Here is a 25,088-nt window from a genome sequence, read left to right on the forward strand (position 1 = left end):
CCGAGGAAATTGGGATGTGTGAGAATTCTGTTTTAGGTTGCAAATCACGCAAAACTGCCCCATTCGTAACACTGAGTGCGAAGAGGAGCACGTTCTCTGAAAATGTTTGCAAATTCCCGAATTTGTGCTTGCTCTTGTCTATAAGGAAAATTCTGGAAATTTGTGCAAAGCTGGGTTTTTGGGTTTTTTTGCAGAACTTGCACATTTGACAGCTGTTTGCTTTGTGCAATGATTCCATTTGCACAAAATGAACACCAATTGCACATACAAGTCCAAATCAGAGAGACAAGCAGTGAGGTACTGTCCAGAGAATCTTGGGGAGCTCAAATGTCAGTTGTTCCCCCTTTCCTAGGTACAAGGCACCCTCATTCATTATCAACCAGATGGGTTTGACTCCCAACTTAAAAAAAAAAAAAAATGGAACTGGTCAATGGGCTTCATTTCAACATGTAGCACTGCATGATGACCCCAGTCAAAATGACAACTTCATTTTATGGCCAGAAAATACTGCCAGGATTTCCTTGCTATGGAAATCTTGAACCCATCTGCTTTTTGCCCCACTGAGGAGCAAAGAAAACTTTTCACGAGACTTGAAAAACATGTTTGTGAACCATGTTGCCACACAGAGCCAAGAAATAATCATCTTTTCTGTCTTATTGAAATCACTGTAATTTTTTATTATTATTTCTTTCTCGAAAGGAAGGCCCCAGTCGATTTTCAAAAGGCTTGTAAACAATCCTGAAGCATGCCTGGAAGTGGTTACATAAACCCCTCTGCATGTGCTATTCAGGGGAAGAAGCAGGCAGGGCTCTGTCACTTTGATCTCTTGTTTTTCTTCCCATTTCCTAGGTCAGACTTCATCAGTATATTGCTAATCTCTCCTGGCTCTGTAAGACAGCATTTTTTCTACTACGTAGTTCCTCTAGAGAAGGAGGGGAAGTCTCCCTCTAGGAAACATATTGGCAAAGTCAGGTGCTAGCCCAGGTAGCCTCTGGAAGCCGAGCACAGGCTACAGATGGATGCAGGAGGGATCACATCCAGAGAGAAGCTTTTCCGCCAGAACAGCGGGCTGTCATTGTTACCATTGCTGCTTCTGCTGCTTTGTTGGGTGTGTGAAGTGGATACAATGAATTGCCCCAGAATTGATCCTGCCCCTGTTCTATATGAGTCGTATCAGTCGGGAGACTTCATTATTGGTGGGATGGTTTCTCAGATCACTTCCTATTCCCCAGAATTCACTTTCAAGGAACTTCCTTGGCAGCAGTTCTCTGAATTTAGAATGTAAGGAATTCTTCTTTTATCCTCCCTGCATCATGTGAATTTGGCCAGTTCATAACCCCAAAGTATTACAAATACAAAGTAATGCCTAGGGAATATAGGCATTGTTCCTGTACATTCATGTTCAATGGTTTACACTTGCTTGTGTTCTGCCCTGCTTATACGTGACATCTGCCTCTCCTTAGGAGAGATCTCATTATGCTGTGTGTGTATGTATGCTTGTTTTGGGGTGAGGACACTTAGAGTTTTCTGTCCAAGCATTAGATTTGGATCACAGCAAGGTTTATATGTTGTAATAATTTGCATGGTGTGAAGATCTGATTCTGAGTACAAAGTTTTAGTGTAAGAAAAGATATACCCCAAAACTTCTTTTCCAGTAGTTCTCATAGATCTCATAGTATCATGGGGTTGGATGGTGCCTACAAGACCATTGAGTCCAACCCCCTGCTCAATGCAGGAAGCCTGAATCCCAGGCATTCTCCCATCCAACCAAGGCTGACTCTGCTTAGCTTCCGAGATCAGATGAGATCAGGCGTATCCAGCCCTTGTGCATGTTCAAAAACATGTTGAAATCATTAAACTTCGAGGAGGTGTGGGGCAATGCATTAAAAACATGTACAGAGATGTTTAAAAGGGGTATTATCAACACCTGCGTCAGAGACAAGATGCATCCACAATTGCTCCTCAGAAATTGACCTTACGGAAGTCTCTGGGGAAAGTGCTGAAGACTGAATAATGAGTACTAGAGGAGAGCCAAATGTCCCAGAAGAACTTCCTTTCTCAGAAAAGCCATGAGGTTTGTTTTCTTTCTTTCTTTCTTTCTTTCTTTCTTTCTTTCTTTCTTTCCCTATCTGCCACCCCCACCCCTCTCCCAAAATAAAAAGTCATTTTACAAAAATTTTCCCCATTATTTTGTGACAGATGCATTCCCATGCCCCCTGCCTTGGGATGATACTGGGCATGGAATACAGTGGAGGAAGAAAAATGCAGGCCAGGCTGCCAAAACATCTGAAGCTGTTGCCATTGACAGTGGTGCTGCAAAAAGAAAAAGAGAGAGAGGGGGGAGAGAGAGAGAGAGAGAGAGAGAAGGGGGCAGAGAGAGAAAAAGAAAAGAAAAAGAAAAACCTTGGAGGGGGAAAAAAAGAAGGTTGCTTTGCTAAAACCTACCCAAAGTGGAATCCTACATGTAAGAAATGGCTGAGGAATTTCTCCTTCATTGGAGAAATTCGGTGCAAATGTACCAGCAAATTTTCTGTGATCAAAGCATAGAGATTTTTGAGAGGCCATCTGTGCACAGCTCGAATGAAAATCACTCTAAAAGTGAACAGAAATGTATAGCGATAGAAATGGCACTAAAATTGGGCCACTAAAATACCAGAGGGAAGTAACAGTCCACTATGGAGAACTCCAAGGGTTTCTGAAGTATAGAGCATATTAAAACCCACACCGTCTTGGAAGGGTGGGAGGAGAGCCCAGTGGGAACTGCTCATGTTCGCTTGCCATGAAATGTCGAGGGTGTGCTGGAAAAGAAAAATGTAAAACTGATTGTGGGTGCGGGGAACAGAATGGAACATCCTGCTTAAGATTCTTACAGATGAGATAATAGTTTCCTGGAGGAGGGCAAGACTGGCTGGAACCCTGAACAAGGGCACTCAGGAGTCAGGATAGGAAGTGAGGATACATGGTAATATTTTTTTTGCAGATCCCACTTTTTCTCCAGAGGATGAAAGCTACTTCCAAAGAATGTGATGTTCCAGTTTGGGAGCCATCTTGACAAGTGCTATAGTTTAGTTTAGCTTAGTTTTTTTAAGTATGTCAGACCTGGAAACAGAAAAAAGGATTCATGGGGACAAAGTTGTAGATGATATGAGACAATAGTAGGGATGCATGAGAATGTTGTTCTGGTTCACAAGCCAGTTGTTCGAAGTTGTTTGAAGCCCTGAACCCGGGTGCAAGCAGCAGCACGTTTCCACACAAAGCATTCCCTGATTCTTGAACATATCCTTGTGATTGTCTTGTTCCCGATTCCCAAATCAATTTGCATGAATTTCCTAATTTATGGTTCAGAATCGATGGTCATTTCTGTACTTCATCCAAAGAGGGAGTTTTTTGTTAATGAATAATCATGATATTGCCATACCATGTTCCTCTCAAACACACGTCCTGTTCTAAAGAAACAAGATGAATGACTCCCACAAGAGATGACACTCACAAGAGCCCATGGAGATAATGCTGAGAATGAAATTTATTAATGCTAAGACTGATAGCTGGGAACTTGAGAAAAATATTGTTCAGCAATTGATTGGAGTACTTCAAGGACTCCGAAAGAGTGATCTCACTATTGTCCTAGACAACAAAATAATGAGGCAGTTAACTACCTTGATTCAGCGATTATTCTCATTTCAGTTGTGTGCTTTGAACTTAATCTTCACCAGTGTCAGTCAGTATGCCAGCTTCATGTTTGTGTCACTTGGTCTCAAAATACTTTTTCTGCTCTGCTTTCCACTTATGCGCATGATGTTCTCATAATCTCTCTCTCTCTCTTTTTTTAACTGAAAACAGCATCTTGCCTGCCTTCAATATTCTTAATCTCGACACAAATATTTTCTTAATTACTCTGATCTGATTTGAGAGCTAAGGGAAAACCAACTCATTTGGTCTCCTGCACTGTAGGGATGTCATATAATTCTGCCACGGACTCCAGTCCGGCTCCGGTGGCAGCTCTGGTGGTGGCGGCGGCAGCTCCGTCTGGTCTCCCAGCCAGCTGCTGCCAGGCTGTGCGGCTGCAAATGGTGGCCGTCATAGTGGCTGCCATTTGCATCCTTGTAGGGAGCTGTGATAGGCTAAATAAGTATTTACGTACCCTATCACGGTAAAGGTAGCCACGCAAATGGTGTAGCGGCTGCCATTTGCATGGCTGTCTTTACCGTAATAGGCTACGTAAATACTTACACAGCCTATCATGGCAAAAAGCAGGGGTGCAAATGGCGTAGCAGCCGTCATTTGTGTCCCTGCTCTTTGCCATGACAGGCTATGTAAATACTTACATAGCCTATCACGGCTGCCTGTAAGGATGCAAATGGCGGCCGCTACAGTGGCCACCATTTGCAGCTGCAGCAGCCCGGCTGCAGCTGGAGCTGCCATGGAGCGGAGCTGGCCGAGGAGGATTCCGGGGGATAGGGATGGATCGCCTCCCCCCTCACCATGGACTGCCATCCAGAACGGGGTAAGTGTTTCGCACACCCCTACTGCACTGATGCATGGTTTTGATATATGGATACTGAAGTATGGGAGAAGAACCTGTGTGACTCCAGATGTTCTTGGACTCCAACTATCATTAGCCCCAGCCACCATGGCCATTCTGCACAGGTGATGGGAGTTGTCCCCCAACAATAATTGGAGGGACACAGGTGCCAGACCACGTAGTAAATATACTAGACAGATGGTCTGTGAAGCAAATGTACTTCTAAGAAATCAGAAAGTTGGTAATGATATCTGGCAATGCATCAAAACTCTGGCACAGCTTCAGCTCCCAAATACAATATACAGATGATGATCGAATTGTCAAGACTTGGTCAGGGCTGGTCTACCATTAGGCAGAGTATGGCAGATGACTCAGATGGCAGATCCTGGGAGGAAGGGAGACGCAGTGATGTGTTGGTGCAATGCATAAAAAAAAGAACCTGATTTGTGCTTCAGAAAGAGACCTAAATATTGCTTCAGAGCCATAAAGGGGAGTTCTTACAGATAGGACTAAAATGCATTTGCACTAAAATGGAGCAAAATGGGCTTTTCCAAGGAAAGAGAATTTTTCTTTATTTGCAGTGTGGTGCCAAAATTTTATCAGCATGTCCTGTCGTTGACTTTTGCTGTGAATGAGATCAACAAGAATCCCAGTATTTTACTGAATGTCACCCTTGGATTTCACATCTATGACAACTACAATGATGCACAGATGACCTATCGTACCACCCTGGATTTTCTCTTCAAATCCCAGAGTTTTGTCCCCAACTATGAATGTGATACCCACAAAAAACTAGTAGCTGTCATTGGGGCGCTTGCCTTTGATACCTCCCTGGATATGGCAAACATCTTAAACCTCTTTAAGATTCCACAGGTAGGAGTGATGCCTGTGTGAAAAGGCTGTACGTAAATGCCCTTAAAAAAAATTAAAAGAAGTTTTAAGAAGTACCTAATACAGTGGATGGGTTCCTGGTTCTCCAAGTGTGAATGTAATATATAGAATATCTCTGCATTGTATTAATCTTAGCATTTTGCTGAAATATGTTTTCTAACTGACTGTTTAATATTCTGTCAGCTCACGTATGGCTCCTTTGCCCCAGCAGAGAGTGAGATGATGCACCTCCCTGCCTTTTACCGCATGGTCCCAAGCGAAGTCCATCAGTATATGGGAATTATCAGTTTGCTGAAGCATTTTGGATGGACGTGGATTGGGCTCTTTGTGGTCGATGATGATCAGGGAGAACGTTTCTTGCAGGCCCTGGAGCCATTGCTTTCCCAGAATAGAATTTGTTCAGACTTCACAAGACGAATCCCAAGCCGAGACCAGATCCTTACGCCCAGTGAGAACAATGCTAGAGCCCATGCTATTTATCTACTTCTCAATTACAGGAAATCCAGAATATTTGTCATCTATGGTGATACTTATACCATTATGCATATGTGGTTTTATACAAGTGGTATAGAGATTCCTGAACATGAGGAAAATACATTGGTTGGAAAGGTGTGGATTATAACAGCACAGATTGATTTTATACTAGGAGGCATAAGCAGGGACTCCGATTTGCAAGTGTTCCAAGGTGCCATTTCCTTCTCCATTCACTCAAAGGAAGTTGTGGGGTTCCAGACATTTCTTCAGAACCTTAACCTTGATTGGACACAAGCAGATGATTTTCTTGAGGAGTTCTGGGAGCAAGCATTCCAATGTTTGGTTCCAGATCCCAGGTTACTGTACAAAGTTTCTGGAAGATGTACTGGGGAGGAAAGGCTGGAGAGCCTTCATGGGCCTTTTTTTGAGATGCGGATGACTGGCCACAGCTACAGTATATATAATGCTGTCTGTGCTGTGGCACATGCTTTACATGCAGTTTACTCAATTAGATCCAATTACAAACTGATGGTGGGTGGAAAAAAAGGTGAACTTCGACATCTGCAACCCTGGCAGGTAATGTCTCTATACTGAAACAGCATTATTTCCATGAATAAATTCACACAATAAATGTTGCATCTAATTATTGTGTACTTACCTTGTTTTTATTCATCTTTTATGTAGATGTTTCTATAATCATTATGATGTATTGAATGCATTTTAATATTTGCCTTGTAAACTTCTCAGAGATTTTTGTAGATATATTGAGCACTATAGAAAACTGTTTAACAAACAAACCAACGAACAGTCTCTTCTACAAATCATTGGTGTGCGGTGTTATATATCCTTATAAAAGATTTATGTTCACATTTCTTTTTCTTTGAAGCAGAGAATGTTCATCAGTCTTTCACTGAATAAACCATGTTTCAGATTCAAGCCTGGAAATTCCATAAAAGCATGGGTGGGATCCAGCATTAGTAACAGTTAGAGTAGACCGAGTGAATTCAATGGTACAAGCTATTCATGTCCGACCTGTCCCATTGAAGTCAGTTTGTCTACTCTAATCTATAGTTAAGTCTGGATGGAACAACGCATTAACTCCCCCCCCCCCAATTTCAACTAGCTCCACCAATTCTTTCAAGGAATGTCATTTAACAACTCTGCTGGGGAAAGAGTGTCTTTGGATGAGAACAGGGAAATAAGAGGTGGATTTGATATAATTAATCTGGTTACATTTCCAAACAAGTCCTTCCTTAAAGTGAAAGTTGGATGGGTAGATCCAAATGCTCTTGAAAGAAATGTATTCAACATTAATGAGGACATGATTATTTGGCACAGGAGCTATAATCAGGTATGTATTATTTAGTACTGAATATTCATGGTGGACACACCCTAAGGAAGACATGTAAACCGGGGGCCAGAAGCAGAACTTTCCTTTGTTGGCTAAATCGATCCTTTCATGGGGGATTATGTTCTGTAATTGCCATAGCCCATATTTTTACATTTTAAAAAATGCAACATTAAAGTCCAAAGTATCTTCTTTCGTATGTACACACACACACACACACACACACGCAAAGAGCAGAGAGATAAAAATTGTGAGCCACCACAACAGGAAATTGGAAAACCCCTTGGTTATCCATGTGTATATCGGATGAGGCACTCATCTGAGTGGACAGTTCTTTTCTCCATCCCCCAGATATTCCTCAGTGAAGCAGGTGGTCACAAATATATTGTCTGCCATGTTCAGGAAACTTCGGCAGATGGTTACATGCACCATGTTCTGCATTCATCCTAACAATCACTTGTACGTCTTAGAGCAGTATCCTAATTGACACTAGCGCTAATGTGAATTATGTGGTGCTACTGTAAAGAACCTCTAGCACCATGCCAATAGCATTTGCTGCTGCAATGGGTTTTTCAAGGAAACCTGTCACACAGAAAACACTGTTTGCATGTTGCTTGAGGTTGCTTCTGCTAGCACAACTGAATTTCTGTGAGTGCTAGTGTCAAATAAGATACTGCCATTATATATTATTTGTGTATCTTATACATTATGTATATGATCAAACATTCTTCCTGATTTCTCCCATCCTAAACACTCTTCATCTTTATGGATAGGTTATTCCAGTTTCTCTTTGTAGTGAGTCCTGCCACCCTGGTTTTCAGAAGAGAAAGAAGGAAGGGGAGAGATTTTGCTGCTATGATTGTAATCCATGCCCAGAAGGGAAGATTTCAAAAAAAATCGGTAGGTGATGTGATGCTAGTGCTCTGACATATTTTTTCAGCCATGTTCATTCCATTTTATCAAGTAATTAATGAAGTAATTCACAGGAGAGAATATTTAGAGAAATTCGTATTGGTTGGGTTCATGTTTCAGGGTTACTTTACTTATGATGTGACCAAGGAGTGTGTCTACATCTTTTCCCTGTCTTTGTACCATCATCTCTCCACCAGCCAGTAGCTTCGTTGGCTTCCCATACTAGAACTAAAGCCTAGGGAAAGACACCATGTGGTAAATCTTCTTAGGGGGCTTTTCTAGATCAGGAAGAGCAGGCAGCCTGGGGGGCTGGAGAGCATTGGACAGCTGGGTAGTTAGGAAAAAAGCCACTGGGCAGAGATTAGGTAAACTCAAAATCACCCTCCCAAGAAATTTAAAAGAAATTATAACAAACCCAGACAATGAGGCAGAAAAATGGAAGCCTCCTTCATGGGAGAAGAAAAGTTTCAGGAAAATGGATGAGAGACTTTGGCACAGCAAAAGCTCCAACTCTTTCCTGGAGCTGAATCCAACACTGCCCCTCTCGCACCTGCAATGTGGAGGTCGCAAAATGGGACCAGGCTGCCAACAGAGCTGATTATGTTGCTGCATGCAGTGGCAGCATTAAAACAACCCAAATCCCTAAGGAATTAAATACACACACACACACACACACACACACACACACACACACTGTGTTACAGCCCCTGCTAATAGTGAGCTCTACATGTGGGAAACTGTTGGTGAATTTGTCCTCCTCATGGAGAATTGGGTGAAATTGTCCTGTTTTCTCTGCCCACTAATAGGTAGGGATGGCAGAAAATTTCTCCCCGAAACTTCAGGGGGCCGAGCGCCAACGTGTTCGGCCCCCCGAACAAGTTTCGGGGAGAAATCCTCCGCACCCCCCCACACCCCGCACCCCCCCCCGGGATGGGACTTACCTTCACCGAATGTCCCTCCCGGCGGTGGGTCCGGCCGGCGGTTCGGCGGGTGTTCGAGCGGGGCGGGAGTGGCAGCCGGTCTTTCGACCGGCTGCCGCCACTGCCATTGCAATAAAAGACAAAAAAAAAACGCCCCCTGATAGGCTACGTGATGATTAACGTAGCCTATCACGGCTAGATTTGCAAAGTCAGCCATGATAGGCTACGTCAATCGTCACGTAGCCTATCACGGGTGACTTAAAAAAAAAAAAAAAAAAAGCATGTATGGATAATGGCGGCCCCCATAGGGAGCCGCCATTCCCGTTCCTTATTTGGTCTCTATAGTCTATGTAAACATTTACGTAGACTACAGCGAACAAATAAGGAACGTGAATGGCGGCTCCCTATAGGGGCCGCCATTAGCGTACCCGCTTTTTTTTTTTTAAAGTCACCTGTAATAGGCTACGTGATGATTAACGTAGCCTATCATGGCTGACTTTGCAGATCTAGCCATGATAAGCTACGTTAATCGTCACGTAGCCTATCACAGGGGCGTTTTTTTTTAAAAAAAAAAACTTTCGAGTTCGCGGCCGGGCGAGGTGGGAAGCCTCCCCCCCGGCCTGAACTTCGCAGGGGGAGCAGCGAAGCGCCTCCCCCCCACCGCGAACAACCTTCGACGAAAGGTAAGGGACTTTCGTCCACCCCTACTAATAGGGTGGACAATATTGAAAGACCACCAGCACACAGCTCTAGTGAATACGATGACACAGTGTTGGAAGAGGGAGCTGGCACTCGTGCATGTAACTGCCTGGTCAGAGTCACACATTGATCTGTATCATCTAGGGATATCTGTCGCTGGGGAATCCATTTCTCTTTTGGCTCGATGACGTTCTGCGGCATACATGACTATTTTGTATCTGTAAGCTGAGCTGAAGGCTGTTCCCTGAAGTCTGGGAACTGTTTGGGCTTTGAGGTTGTTGAGTGTGTGTGTGTGTGTTGGGGGATAGGTCCTGCAATTTGTGCACACTTTGAGTGATGTGTGCAAATTATGGCTGGATTTGCACAAAGTATGCCTAGATTACACAAATTACAGCTGAATTGTGTGATTTGCATGAATCCAGCTGTAATTTCTGCAAATTCATCTTTCATTTGCACAAATTGTTCCAAAATTTGCACACATTTCAGAACCTTCCCAAAATACACAAAATTCCTGGACAATCTGCAAACTGGCTCGACTAGCCGAAGATCAATTCAACTGCCACAGCGGATAATGAAATGAAGTCCGGGGGGGGGGGGCGTGAGCCCAGAGAAACGCAGCGAACTCTACCCACAAATGGATTTCCATGTAGGGATGGTGGAGAATTCTGCCACGGATCTCAGTGAGGCCGAATGCCAGTGCATTTGGCCCCCCGAACTCCGTGGCGGAACAGCCTGCCACCACCCCGCCAACCTGTGGATCCCCCCCGGGACGAGACTTACCTGGGGCGGATCTTCCGAGCGGCTGCCACCGCCGCCATTTCCAGTGTAAAACAAAAAAAAAGATGTGATAGGCTACGTAAAGATTTACATAGCCCATCACGTCTGACTTTAAAAAAACAACAACATGCATACGCAAATGGTGGCGGCTATGGCCGCCGCCATTTGCATTCCTTATTTTGGCTCATCTTAGTCTATGTAAATATTCACGTAGACTAAGACAGAGAAAATAAGGGGGAATGCAAATAGTGTCCGCTACGCTATTTGCGTTCCCCTTATTTTCGCCATCTTAGTCTACATAAATATTTACGTAGACTAAGATGGGCCAAAATAAGGAACGCAAATGGCGGCGGCCATAGCCACCGCCATTTGCGTACACGCGTTTTTGTTTTTTTAAAAAATGTCAGATGTGATAGCCTTTCACGGCTGACTACAGGGTAGGGATGGGGGAGAATTTCTCCCCGAAACTTCAGGGGGCTGAGTGCCAACGCATTCGGCCCCCCGAAATTGGTGGTGAAATTCTCCGCCCCCCCTGCCCCCCCGGGATGGGACTTACCTTTGATGAATGTCCCTCCCAGCAGCGGGTTCCAGCAGTGGTTCGTTGGGTTTTCATTGGGGGCAGGGGCGGCAGCCGGTCTTTCGACCGGCTGCTGCCGCCACCATTACAAGTGAAGTAACAAACAAACAAACCCCGTGATAGGCTACGTAACGATTAACATAGCCTATCACGGCTAGATCTCCAAAGTCAGCTGTGATAGGCTATGTTAATCGTTATTTAGGCTATCACGGGTGACTTTGAAAAAAAAAGCGCGTACGCAAATGGCAGCGCCCATGGTGTGCCGCCATTTGCGTTACTTATCTGGTCCCTGTAGTCTACGTAAAGATTTACGTAGACTACAGGGACCAAATAAGGAACGGAAATGGCGGCGCTCCATGGGGGCCGCCATTTGCGTACGTGCTTTTTTTTTTTTTCAAAGTCAGCCGTGATAAGCTACGTAATTATTAAAGATGATGCTGTTAAAGTGCTGCATTCAATATGTCAACACATCTGGAACACTCAACAGTGGCCACAAGACTGGAAAAGGTCAGTTTACATTCCAATTCCAAAGAAGGGCAATGCCAAAGAGTGTTCAAACTACCGCACAATTGTGCTCATTTCACATGCCAGCAAGGTGATGCTCAAAATCCTACAAGCTAGGCTTCAACAGTATGCGAACCGAGAACTACCGGAAGTACAAGCTGGGTTTAGAAGAGGCAGAGGAACTAGAGATCAAATCGCCAACATTCGCTGGATCATGGAGAAAGCAAGAGAATTCCAGAAAAACGTCTATTTCTGCTTCATTGACTACGCTAAAGCCTTTGATTGTGTGGATCACAACAAACTGTGGCAAATTCTTAAAGTGATGGGAGTACCAGACCACCTTACCTGTCTCCTGAGAAACCTGTACGAGGGTCAAGAAGCAACAGTAAGAACCAGACATGGAACAACCGATTGGTTCAAAATTGGGAAAGGAGTACGACAAGGCTGCATATTGTCACCCTGCTTATTTAACTTATATGCAGAGTACATCATGAGAAATGCCGGGTTGGATGAATCAGAGGTCAGAATTAAGATTGCTGGGAGAATTATCAACAACCTCCGATATGCAGACGATACCACCCTAATGGCAGAAAGCGAAGAGGATCTAAAGAGCTTCTTGTTGAAGGTGAAAGAGGAGAGTGCAAAAGCTGGTTTGAAACTCAACATTAAAAAAGCTAAGATCATGGCATCTGGCCCCATCACTTCCTGGCATATAGAAGGGGAAGAAATGGAAGCAGTGACAGATTTTATTTTCTTGGGCTCCAAGATCACCGCAGACGGTGACTGTAACCATGAAATTAAAAGACGCTTGCTCCTTGGGAGGAAAGCTATGGCAAACCTAGACAGCATAGTAAGAAGCAGAGACATCACCTTGCCGACAAAGGTCCGTCTAATCAAAGCTATGGTTTTCCCAGTAGTAATGTATGGCTGTGAGAGCTGGACTATAAGGAAGGCTGAGCGCCGAAGAATTGATGCTTTCGAACTGTGGTGCTGGAGAAGACTCTTACGAGTGCCCTGGACTGCAAGGAGGTCAAATCAGTCCATCCTAAAGGAAATCAACCCTGAGTGCTCATTGGAAGGACAGATAATGAAGCTGAAGCTCCAATATTTTGGCCACCTAATGCGAAGAGAAAACTCCCTGGAAAAGACCCTGATGCTGGGAAAGACTGAAGGCAAAAGGAGAAGGGGACGGCAGAGGATGAGATGGCTAGATAGCATCACGGATGCAATGAATATGAACTTGAGCACGCTCCGGGAGAGAGCGCAGGACAGGAAGGCCTGGCGTGCTATGGTCCATGGGGTCACGAAGAGTCAGACACGACTGAACGACTGAACAACAACAACAAATCAAGGCTGACTTTGCAAAGCTAGCCGTGATAGGCTACGTCAATCGTTACATAGCCTATCACGGGTGTTGTTGTTTTTTTAACTTTCCTAGTTCGCGGCCAGGGAGACGGGACGCTTCTCCCCAGCCTGAATTTCGGCCGGGCGAGGCGGGGCGCCTCCCCCCCGACCTGAATTTCGGGGGAGAAGCAAAGCACCTCCCCCCACCGTGAAGCAAAGCTGCGAAAAGGTAAGTGACTTTCGTACGTCCCTAGCATACGCGCTTTTTTTTTTTTTCAAAGTCACCCGTGATAGGCCACGTAACGATTTACATAGTCTATCATGGCTGACTTTGCAAATCTAGCTGTGATAGGCTGTGTAAATCGTTACGTAGCCTATCATGGGTTTTTGTTTTTGTTTTCCTTTTGTAGTTCGCCGCTGGGGAGACGGGGCGCCCCCCCCGGCCTGAATTTCGGCCGGGCGAGGTGGGGCGCCTCCCCCCCAGGCCTGAATTTCAGGGGAAGAAGCAAAGCGCCTCCCCCCCCACCACGAAGCAAAACTGTGAAAAGGTTAGTGACTTTTGTACATCCGTACTACAGGGACGCAAACAGCGGTGGCTACGGACGCCACCATTTGCGTCCCTGCTAGCCAGCGGCCGGATGTCCACCTGCTGGCGGAGCCAGCCAGTGGCTCTGCGGAATCTCTGTGGAGCGGAGCCAGCCAGCTGGCCAGGATTCTGGGGGGGAGGATTCCGGGGGGAGGGATGGAGCGCCTCCTCCCCGCAGCAGAACCCGGCAGAGCCAGGTAAGGCCAATTCCGTACATCCTTATTTCCATGACATCCTTAGTATCATCCTGATAATTTCCCCATCCAGTCAGGTATCTACCTCATGGTAATAATTCATTCTCTGCAACTTGATGGGAAATGTGCAGGGAGAAAATTTCAAACCCAGTAATTTTTGATGGTGGGGATTTCATACATTTGTCTGGAAGTCACAAAGGGACACAAACCTAAGGGATGTACACATATGTGTGAAGCAGACTTAGGGTGCAATTGTATGACCACTAGTCAGTGACCATTTAACCTTTTGGTTTTACATTGACACACATTTGGTTTTACATTGACCAGCACACATCAACCCATAACTTCACAAAACGTAGTACACAATTAGAGGAGACTTCTGTTCCTCCACAGCTACCCTTACAAGAAGCAACATAAAATTATCTCAAAGGAAAGGAAGTGTTTTCAGAAATGTGGTAAGTCACAGATACAGTTCCTGGGAATTAAGGTGGTGGAGGTATAAACAGCCACACACATACACATACACACACACACACACACACACACACAGCTTTTTTTACCTTAGTGTTCCTTCTTGCTAGTCTCGTATTAACTCTTTCTGATACGGCTTATAATGAGCTGGAGTTCCAGAGTTTCCTATAAGCAAGGAATTGCATATAGGAGAGATAGAGTTTGAAGTCTCTCCTGTACCAGTGATCTTTATAAATATTATTGGCAGCATGGAAATAGTGATCTCAACTGTATTGCTATCAAGATCACTATCATGGAATAGACTTTCTCCTGCCAAGGCAGAGACAGGGAATGCAGATTTACTAAGGTAAAGTAAAAGTAAAATTAAAAGAAGAGAATGGGTGAGTGTTATGAACTCTTTGAGCATTTTAAACCATTTGGGATTTAGGAGAGTATGTCACAAAGCAGAAATTTTCTGACCATAAGTATATATAGAAAATATATAGAAGAGTATTCATAATAAAAAAATGGCTCCTCTTTGACAAGACAATAAAAGAGATTATGAAAATGGTTGCCTTCTGTTTGTAAATCAAGGGACATCAGAATGGAAGATTCAAGAGGGAAATTTAGAGGAAGAGAAAGTCAGGAGTATCCCTCTGTATAGCACAATATCTTATCACTAAGGGTGTACAAACGCCACTCACCGTTCTGGTTTGGGGCATCCATGGGGGGGAGGCGATCTGCCCCTCCCCACTGAATCCTCTCCGGCCAGCTCCGCTCCACAGCGAGTCTGCGGAGCCGCTGTCCGGGCCCGTCTGCAGCCGGACATCCATCCGCTGCCCATCTGTGGCCGCAAATGGCATCCAGCATAGTGGACGCCATTTGCGTCCCTGCTTTAGCAGTGATAGGCTCCGTAAATATTTACATAGCCTATCACAAAAAGAGTAGCAACCCAAATGGCGTATGCTGCACCAGACACCATTTGCAGCTGCAGGCTGGGGCAGTGGACGGACCCGGACCGGCCAGCAGCAGGTAGGGTCTGTCCGTGGAGAATTTTGAGGGGTGGCGGAGGGGAGTGGTCCATTCCGCCACGGACTCCGTGTGCTGGATTCTTTAGAAATCATTGGAGTCCGTGGTGGAATTCTCCACCATCCCTACTCTCACAGAACAAACTCCGCATGTGAAACTAAAAGAGAGTATTGAGCAGAAGCGGTAATTTCAATGTTCAAATTAGTCAGGGAAATTGGCTAAAGGTCACATATGCCTTGTCATTCCTATGACCTTTTTCTTTCTTTTTCTTTCCTTTTTCAGACACTGATGACTGTTTTGAGTGTCCAGAAGATTATTATCCAAACAAGGACCAAGATCAATGCTTCCTGAAAATTATAAGCTTTCTGTCCTATGAGGAACCATTGGGGAAAAGTTTAGCTTCAGCTGCTGTTTCTTTTTCCCTGATCACAGCCGTGGTGCTGCACATCTTTATTAAGTACAGAAATACTCCAATAGTCAAAGCCAACAATAGGGAGCTCACCTACATGCTCCTTGTCTCCCTTCTGCTCTGCTTCTTCTCTACTTTCCTATTCCTTGGCCAGCCTGGGAAACTGACCTGCCTTTTACAGCAACCAATGTTTGGTTTGATCTTCTCACTGGCTCTTTCTTGTGTGTTGGCCAAAACCATCACTGTTGTTGTAGCTTTCATGGCCACCAAACCAGCGTCTAGCATGAAGAAGTGGGTGGGGAAATGGTTGTCCAACTCCATTGTCCTTGCATGTTCCTCAGGTCAAGCTGGGATCTGTGCTGTGTGGTTTGGAACCTCTCCATCTTTCCCAGATTTAGATAGGCACTCAATCCCTGAAGAAATCATTGTGAAATGTAGTGCAGGATCTGTCCTTATGTTTTCTCTTGTCCTAAGCTATATGGGCCTTCTGTCCCTCATCAGCTTCACTGTGGCTTTCTTAGCCAGGAAGTTGCCAGATACTTTTAATGAAGCCAAATTTATCACCTTCAGCATGCTGATTGTTTGCAGTGTTTGGTTGTCTTTTGTTCCGGCCTACCTGAGTACCAAGGGGACATACATGGTAGCTGTAGAGATGTTTTCTATCTTAGCCTCCAGTGCTGGTTTGCTCGGCTGTATCTTTTCCCCCAAATGCTACATTATTGTCTTCAAGCCTGAGATGAACAACAGGGAGCAGTTGATAAGGAGAAAGCATTAAGCATCATTCTGTCCAGTTAAATGCATTACTTCCATGGTGTCTAAAGAACTGAGTCTGTGGGCCTACTTTTAAGAGAAAGCAGATATCCCAGATCAACCCATCTTATTCACACGCTACCACTGTCTATCATGATGGGGAGGGACGAGATATTAAGAAATTTGGCTCATATTCAGCTTGTGATAGACAATAATTCTAGGGATGTCAGAGAATTCCGCCATGGACTGAAATGGGATCGAATTCCCTTCAGTCCGTGCCACGGAATCCTCTGCGGAACGGCACCACGAGGTCCTGCAGAGCCAGCATTCATGCGGCTTTTTTTTTAGTCATCCGCACAGAGTCGCGAAATTTTCGTAAATAAAAACGCAAGGTAGGATATTCCGATAATAAATATGTAAGGTGTTTTTTTTTTAATGAATTGTGCTCTCTGCCTTGTTTGTGGATGTTCTTTTTCAATTGAAATCCTCCGTCTCCATTTACTTTCAGCCAAAACACTTCCTCCTCCTCGGGGCTTCCCAAAACAAGGCTGCCCCAGGTGTGCCTGAGTGATGCACTCTTTGTTTAAACTAGCGAAGCTGTTTGAAAGAAAGGAAAAACCTTTTAAAATGACAATGCCGGTCTGGAGCCCTGCACGAGGTATTATTCCCCCTGCTAGCCTTTCTATTTCCACGTCCAGCGTTGTTGTTCACGTTGTGAGGCTAAAATGGAGAGGAGAAGCAACTCTGTGCATGTCTGCTCAGAAGTACGTCTCACTGAGTTCAATGCGACATACTCCTACACATGCCCTAACCCTGGCGCCAGCTTGTCTGGCTGAAGGGGGGGGCCATTGCGGGAGGGTGGGGTGACAAGACATAGGGGTCTCTGATCGGTGCACACCAATGGCACCACCATGCAAGGAGGGGCAGGCTGAGTTGCCTTAAACTCAGCCCCCCTCCCAAACTCAGCTCTCTGGCTCGACGCAGCTGGAGAGGAAGCCACAAAAAACACCTGCCTGCTGATGACCGGCTTCGTCGTTTTCCAGCCACCTGGACTCGGTGTGCAATCTGCGCGCCCACAGCCTCGCTGGGTCCAGGGTCACTTCTGCTGTGCGCACGTATCCATGGGAATGGCTTCAACTTAGTAGGGCTTTAATGGCACCTCCTTCCGAAGGCATGAGCCGCTCCTCAAAGCCGGACAGCAGATTCACATGGTTCCACCGCTACCCCAGGGGGTTTCAGACTCTTAGGGCAGGTGCAATCGTGCTGTGGGTAGTGGCCTGTAGAGTGGAGGCTGCCGCCTCCAAGCACATTTTGGATGACCTTATGGCCAAGTCAGGAACCCCCCCCCCTTCGGTATGACAACATGATCATGTTATTCATTCTCCGTCCTCCTGAAATTGGAGGGTCATGTCATGTGTCAGTGTGTTCGCGCTCCAGAGTCGGTGTTACAACATCTGGTTCTGGGTCCGCCATGTGCTGGGTTAGGCAAAACCAATTGTCGATGCCTTGTCATGAAATTAGGTCAACATCTTCCGGGCCTTAGCCCCGTGGGTGCTCCATTCCCAGATCCCATCCTTGCAGTACTATGGGAGACTGGGAGACTGAAGCCAGGCATGCCATCCTGCATCCCATGGCTCTCCGTACAGGAGCTGCCTGCGACAGAGCAGGTTGGGTGTGCCGTGCAGTAGGCAAAGCTTCAGCGATAGGATTCATGGCCCTTACCTATAGATCATGGGCCACAATTTTGCGCCTCCTTAAGGAACAACAGACTATCTGGGACCTAGGGGTGGACGAAAGTGACTTACCTGTCCTCGAAGGTTGTTCGCGGTGGGGGGAAGGCGCTTCGCTGCTCCCCCCACGAAGTTCAGGCCGGGGGGGGAGGCTTCCCGCCTCGCCCGGCCGAAATTCAGGCCGGGGAGGAGGCTTCCCACCTTGCCCAGCCGAAATTCAGGCCGGGGAGGAGGCGCCTCGCCCGGCCGCGAACTCCAAAGTTTTTTTTTAAAAAAACAAACACCCCTGTGATAGGCTACGTGACGATTAACGTAGCCTATCACGGCTAGATCTGCAAAGTCAGCTGTGATGTGCTACGTTAATCGTCATGTAGCCTATCACGGGTGACTTTAAAAAAAAAATAAAGCGCGTACGCTAATGGCGGCTCCCATAGGGAGCCGCCATTCACATTCCTTATTTGGTCGCTGTAGTCTACGTAAATCTTTACGTAGACTATGGTGACCAAATAAGGAACGGGAATGGCGGCTCCCTATGGGGGCCGCCATTATCCGTACGCGCTTTTTTTTTTAAGTCACCCGTGATAGGCTACGTGACGATTTACGTAGCCTATCATGGCTGACTTTGCAAATCTAGCCATGATAGGCTACGTTAATCATCATGTAGCCTATCACAGGGGCGTTCTTGTTTTTTTTTCTTTTTTTGGAATGGCGGCGGCGGCAGCCGGTCGAAAGACCGGCTGCTGCTCCCGCCCCGCACGAACACCCGCCGAACCGCCGGCCGGACCCGCCGCCGGGAGGGACATTCGGCAAAGGTAAGTCCCATCCCGAAGGGGGTGCGGGGTGTGGGGGGGTGCGGAGAATTTCTCCCCGAAACTTGTTCGGGGGGCTGAACACGTTGGCGCTTGGCCCCCCGAAGTTTCGGGGAGAAATTCTCCGCCATCCCTACTGGGACCATAAGTTGCAAGCTGGCCTTTTAGCCTTCCGGCCCACAACGGTGGGATTCACTGTCTCCGTGTCAGATTTAAGGGTTCGGCGTGCAATATAGGGTTGGGCACAGATGTTTCCTGCTTTAGTAAATTAGCCACCCTCTCTCCCCGGATACCCCTTTTGGGCTCCGGGGGTAATGGCCCTCCATTTGAGCTTTCTAGAAAGACGTTTCCCTGTTCCACGCAGCAGCCTTAAAGGCCTTCTTCAACCCCCCCCCCCTTAGGAATTCAGGGTTGGTCTGGGCTCCCAAGTCCAACTTGTCCTGGAGGGCCTTGATATACTTCAAGGTACAGGTCTGGCCCAATGTAACCCACTTAGGCATTTGGTGATCAAACTGATCGGTATGGCAAGGCCATGGCAGTAGCCCACAGCCGAACGCAAGTCAATGGGTTATACCCCGTCGGGACCTTATGGGTTTTATGGAATGCCGCGGGTCTGAGGAGGGGCCTCCATTTTACCACTTCAACGGCATACTGTTGACATAAGGGCAATTTGGGCAGTTTCTATATTAGCTCTAACCCGCTAGGCCTAGGTAATTTGCAGTTCAGAACCCACTGTTGTTACATTGAAGCAGTCTCCATGGTAGCCGCTGGAGGTTTCTTTCTCAGGCATGTCATGGCAGTTTGAAAATGGGGCTTCACAGCATTCCGGCCTGCGTTCGCGAGTTGTCCGCTTCTTCCTGACACAATTTTTGCTTTGCTTGCCCTAATGTGCTTCTTCCTTAGACCAGCAGACTCGTCGTACACCGGTACGGGTGCTCTTCCATGGGCACGTTATGATGTCTGGAGCTGCACGAAGAGCTTGTATGTCCTCTTCAGACTTCAGCTTCTGTCACCCCGTCACATTAAGATCCAGTGGCTTCACAGATGTGGCATACGGTGGGAGTCCCCTCCTCACTCTGTTCCACCAAAGTTTGTCAGTCTTCCTCCACAGGTCCTGGTGCTGCACATCGAGATGAATGACTTCGGCTGTAAGCCAGGCGAGGACCTGATCGAACAGGCCTTGGTTGAGATGCAGGTGGTCCGGCATACCTGGCCGGAGGTAGCGTATTGCAGTCCTCACTGCTCCCATGGATCAATGGGAAGGCATGGAATGATGTTGCCAGTGGCAGGGCACGTCAGAAAGTGCACAGAGAAATGGCTTATGGCCTATGCGAATGAGGTGATGGATGCACCACCCACCAGGAAATTCTGTGGACATGGAGGGAGCATTACAGGAAGGACGGTGTCCGCCTGTCTCATGTAGTGAATAACATATTTCTGTCTGATCTGCAAAGGGGCCTGCAGGAAGTTCTTCTGCGGATATGCGGGGAGTTTCACAAGCTCTAGGCTTGTAACTCCTGTGGCGACTAGGACAGGCATAACCTGAAACAGATTAGGGATGGTGTGCATGCAGAGTCACCTTATGGTGACAGGTGATGCCTGAGGCCCCCGAATGGGTTGTGCGGCTCGGTGGGGGGATCAGGGTTGCCTGGGAGACCAACTCTACTCACTCACCCAGGTGTTGTGCGGCACCAGGTGGGGGTGACACCGGAAGGTCTACCTCCCCCAGAAGGGGCAGTCCAGAGGGATGGCGAGATCACCGCCACCCCTCAGGCTGGGTGTGTTTTCGCCCAAGAAGTGCCAGCTAGCCACTGACACAGTTAGATGCCTGTCCTAGTTACCCCTTTGCAGGTATTTCAATAAATGTGGCCCAATTTTCAACCCAAGCTTGTTGTCTGCATCTCCTTTAACCCATCTCTGCTCGCAAATGGCAGCACCCCACTTGCCCCCAGCTCAGCTTTGTATTTCCACATCCAGCTCATTAGCAAACCTGTTAGTTATCTCACTGGGTGACTTTGGGCTGGACTCTAACCACTACACCATACTTCTGTTATGAAACTCATGAAGAAAAAGAGACAGTATAATGGAAAGTTCTTTCTGAAGCAGTCAAACTTCACTTGTACAAATGCAGCATGAAGGGAAAGATCAGCAACCTTCTCTTTGTTTGAATAAAAAGCACACTCTGCACATGCTCAGGGAATGGACAAAATGAGGAATAAACATAACAGGGAATATGAAGAACTATATTCTTCCATAATGTGTGTCTGTGTGTGGGGGGGAATTTCCCTCAATCCAACTGTTCCCTGGACCCCCTCCCCCATTCACCCAAGGGTCTTCTGAGATAACTAACAGGAGGTTTGATAATGAACTGGATGTGGAAATACAAAGCTGAGCTGGGGGCAAGTGGGGTGCTGACATGTGTAGGAGTAAGTCACATAAGTCTTTACTTAGCCTATCACTGATGTAAAAAAAAAAAAAGACGAGTCTGCAAATGGCAGCAGCGGCAACTGGTCGGAAGACCAGCCGCCGCCACTGCCGAAGCCACCACTGCAGCCGCTGCCGTCTGGAACATCCGCCCCAAGTAAGTCTTGTCCCGGGGGGGATCCGCTGGGGCGGGGGGGGTGGCAGGCTGTTCCGCCATGGATTTTGGGGGGCTGAATGCCAGTGCATTCGGCCTCACCGAGATCCATGGCAGAATTCTCTGACATCCCTATTGAGAATTTCCTTCTCTGAAAGGTCACACCCATCTTGGACTCCTTTTCTCGTTAGAGTCACTTGCCATGGGACCTTACTTATCATTGTTCGGAGTTCATTAAAATCAGCTTTCCTAAAATCCAGGGTACGCGTTTGGCTACATTCAGCTTTTGCTTCCTTTAGAACCATGAACTCAAGTATAACATTGTCATTTCCCCCCGGAGTTCCTATAATTGCTACTTTACCCACTAAGTCATCTCTGTTGGTTAGGATCAAGCCAAGGATACCCGATCCTCTAGTTCCTTCCTCTACTTTCTGTAGGAGGAAGTTATCCAACACACAAGTCAGAAATTTCCTGGAGGGGCCATGATTTGCAGAATTTGTCTCCCAACAAATATTAGGGAAATTGAAGTCCCCCATTACTACAACATCTTGCTTCCTTGAAACATTGGCTATTTGCTTTTCAAAAGTTTCATTCTCATCTTCTCAGTGATTGGGTGGCTGGTAGTAGACTCTGACCACCATGTTCCTTTTCTTCTTTGCTGCATTTATTTTAACCCAGATGCTCTCGATGGGCCTACCAAGCTCATCCTCCTGTATTTCTGTGCAGAGATATTTTTAACATATAGTGCAACCCCACCTCCCTTTCTTTTGCTGCTGTTCTTTTGGAACAAGTTATATCCTTCAATTGCTGTATTCCAGGCATGCATGGCAGTCATCCCACCAGGTCTCAGTTATACCTATCAAGTCATAATTTCCCTTCTGTATTAAGAGTTCAAGTTCGTTCTGTTTGTTTCCCATACTCTGGGCATTAGCATATAGACAATGAAGACCATGTGCTTCATGGTCTGGCCTTCTTCCTACATGTTTGTGAAGACTATTGTTGGGCGCTATTAGAGCTGTTCTCTCCGTTGATGTGCATGAGCCATCATCCATTGTTACCCCCAACTTTACATCTCCCTTCCTCGTAGGATTCAGTTTAAAGCCCTCCTGATAAAGTTCTTCATGCTGTGGCCAAACACATTCTTCCCAGCCTTTGTGAGGTGCAACCCATCCCTTGCCAACAGTCCATCTTCCAGGAAGTATAGCCCGTGGTCCCAGAATCCAAATCTCTCTCTTCGGCACCACCCTCATAGCCAGTCATTCACCCAGAGTATTTTTCTTTCCCTTTCTATCCCTCTTCTAACTACTGGAAGGATGGATGAGAAAACTATCTGGCCCCCAAAGTTCTTGAGTTTCCTTCCCAAAGCTCCAAAGTCTGATGTGATTTCTTCGTAGCTCTGCTTGGTACAGCTCGGTCATATGCAAACCTAAGACAAACTTTAGTTTAATTGTCTTATGGGATATATCGGAGGGAGATGATGACGCTAAAGTTATATATCTGCTCTCTTGATGTTAACAAAATTGTGACAGATGGAGCCTCAAGGTTTGCAGTGGCTGCTCAAAGGTTGAGAAGAGAATTTCTGGAGGTCAATATGGTGAACTGTAATGATGGAATTTAACTTGAAGGGTTTAATCTAACACTACTTTTAACTCATATATATATATGTGTGTGTGTGTGTGTGTGTGTATATATATATAAATGTAAAGTTTTATTTGCATCTGTTTATTACTTTAAACATTTTGCATTGTAGACTATGTGTATGTATATCACTATGTATCTTTTTTTGGTGTATGCATTGGCAGCTCATATGACCATGATGGTTAATTCATTCATATGCAAACCATAGGGATGGGGGAGAATTTCTCCCCGAAACTTCGGGGGGGCCGAGCGCCAACGCATTTGGTCCTCCGAAGGTTGTTCGGGGAGAAATTCTCCGCCCCCCAGCCCCCCGCCCCCCCTGGGATGGGACTTACCTTTCACGAATGTCCCTCCCGGCGGCGGGTCCCGGCGGCGGTTCGGCAGGTCTTTGTCAGGGGCGGGGGCGGCAGCCAGTCTTTTGACCGGCTGCCGCCGCCACCATTACAAGAGAAGTAAAAAAAAAAAACCACCCCTGTGATAGGCTACGTAACAATTAACGTAGCCTATCACGGCTAGATTTGCAAAGTCAGCCGTGATAGGCTACGTTAATCGTCATGTAGCCTATCACGGGTGACTTTAAAAAAAAAAAGCGCATACGGCTAATGGCGGCCCCCATAGGGAGCCGCCATTCACGTTCCTTATTTGGTCCCTGTGGTCTACATAAAGATTTAGGTAGACTACAGCGAAAATAAGGGCAACGCAAATAGCGCTTTTTTTTTTTTTCAAAGTCACCCGTGATAGGCTACGTGATGATTAACATAGCCTATCACGGCTGACTTTGCAGATCTAGCCATGATAGGCTATGTTAATCATTACGTAGCCTATCACAGGGGTTTTTTTTTTTTCTTTTGAAGTTCGCGGCCGGGGAGATGGGGCGCTCCTCCCCAGCCTGAATTTCGGCCGGGCAAGGCAGGAAGCCTCCCCCCCCCTGGCCTGAACTTCGGGGGGAGCAGCGAAGCGCCTCCCCCCCCCACGAAGCAAGCTGCGAGACCAGGTAAGTGACTTTCGTACACTCTTACCAAACCATGAACAAAAATTACCTTTGAAGATGTGCATAGTGGAATTTCACCCTAAATGTATCACTAGAACATTTTGTGGAGTAGATTTTCAGGTCAGAGTGTGTGCCTCACGTAACAGTCTCTGAGCCCCAGGGGATGTGTGTGATCAGACACACCATTTAAAAAGAGAAAAACAGTTCTGATGTACTGATTTTTCATTTCTTACACATTGTCCAAGATGCTTTCCCCCCCTCCAATCTCTACAGTCCCTTCCTCAAATCTTCTTCCCTGACTGAGGGTGATATTATTGGACAGATCAGGATTACAGAGAGACTTTAGGAAAAGAAATGCATTGTACTTACATAGGCAATTCTTCAGAGTCCTTTACATTGCCTTACCTAGTTACTTAACAGGCAGGACATTTAATTAGTGGCCAATGACAGAAATGAACAGTGTAATACTGCAGAGAGCTGTTCTGTCCTAGCCCCAGTCCTTGCAGACAATTTACATTCCACTAGGTTTGCACATAGTTATGATGCAGTTCTGTAACCTACCAAATCCAAAGATTGAATTCTTCCTGTTACAGGATTACAAAACTAAGCCAAACCTGGTGAAGGAGAATAGAGGAGGGGTAAGGAGGAATGTTTTACCTGTGGCTAACCTGCATTGAGTCGGGGTTTGTATTAGGTGACCTTTCTTGAATGTTGATACAATTTGTGTGACCTCTGTGATGTTATACTGTATGTGAGTGGGTCAGAAGCCTGGTTGTGTGACTGTGCATGGCAACCTTCCCCAACACGGTCCCCTCCAGATGTTTCTGACAACTCTTCACAGCATTCCTCCCCATTGTCCATGCTGGCCAGGGCTGGTGGGAGTTGAAATCCAAAAAAGCTGGAGGGCACTGGGTTGGGGGAGGCTGGTGTACGAAAACACAAACAGTTGAGGCTAA

At 46.3% G+C, this 25,088-nt stretch overlaps 2 protein-coding genes across 2 annotated transcripts; both read left to right on the forward strand.

Annotated features, from left to right (window-relative positions):
• Positions 1-1,015: 1,015 nt before the first annotated feature.
• LOC146342840 (vomeronasal type-2 receptor 26-like) lies at positions 1,016-6,815 on the forward strand. Its single transcript, XM_084808029.1, has 3 exons — positions 1,016-1,281; positions 5,104-5,395; positions 5,597-6,815. The coding sequence occupies exons 1-3, from the start codon at positions 1,016-1,018 to the stop codon at positions 6,479-6,481; spliced, it is 1,443 nt and encodes a 480-aa protein (XP_084664155.1). The 3' UTR covers positions 6,482-6,815.
• Positions 6,816-7,031: 216 nt separating this feature from the next.
• Positions 7,032-16,411, forward strand: LOC146342841 (vomeronasal type-2 receptor 26-like). Its single transcript, XM_084808030.1, has 3 exons — positions 7,032-7,238; positions 8,009-8,135; positions 15,510-16,411. Exons 1-3 carry the CDS (start codon positions 7,032-7,034, stop codon positions 16,409-16,411), a joined length of 1,236 nt encoding a protein of 411 aa, XP_084664156.1.
• The last annotated feature ends 8,677 nt before the right edge of the window (positions 16,412-25,088 follow it).

Source organism: Heloderma suspectum, chromosome 6 (assembly GCF_057233095.1).
Source record: "Heloderma suspectum isolate Gila_16-S chromosome 6, 16-S_ref, whole genome shotgun sequence".
NCBI classification, from domain to species: domain Eukaryota; kingdom Metazoa; phylum Chordata; class Lepidosauria; order Squamata; family Helodermatidae; genus Heloderma; species Heloderma suspectum.

Coding starts and splice junctions, on each gene's coding strand:
- LOC146342841 (XM_084808030.1), top strand. CDS start 7,032: ATGTCATTTAACAACTCTGCTGGGGAAAGAGTGTCTTTGGATGAGAAC. Junction 7,239..8,008: donor GGCACAGGAGCTATAATCAG/GTATGTATTATT, acceptor CTTTATGGATAG/GTTATTCCAGTTTCTCTTTG. Junction 8,136..15,509: donor GAAGATTTCAAAAAAAATCG/GTAGGTGATGTG, acceptor TTCCTTTTTCAG/ACACTGATGACTGTTTTGAG.
- LOC146342840 (XM_084808029.1), top strand. CDS start 1,016: ATGGATGCAGGAGGGATCACATCCAGAGAGAAGCTTTTCCGCCAGAAC. Junction 1,282..5,103: donor CAGTTCTCTGAATTTAGAAT/GTAAGGAATTCT, acceptor CTTTATTTGCAG/TGTGGTGCCAAAATTTTATC. Junction 5,396..5,596: donor ACCTCTTTAAGATTCCACAG/GTAGGAGTGATG, acceptor ATATTCTGTCAG/CTCACGTATGGCTCCTTTGC.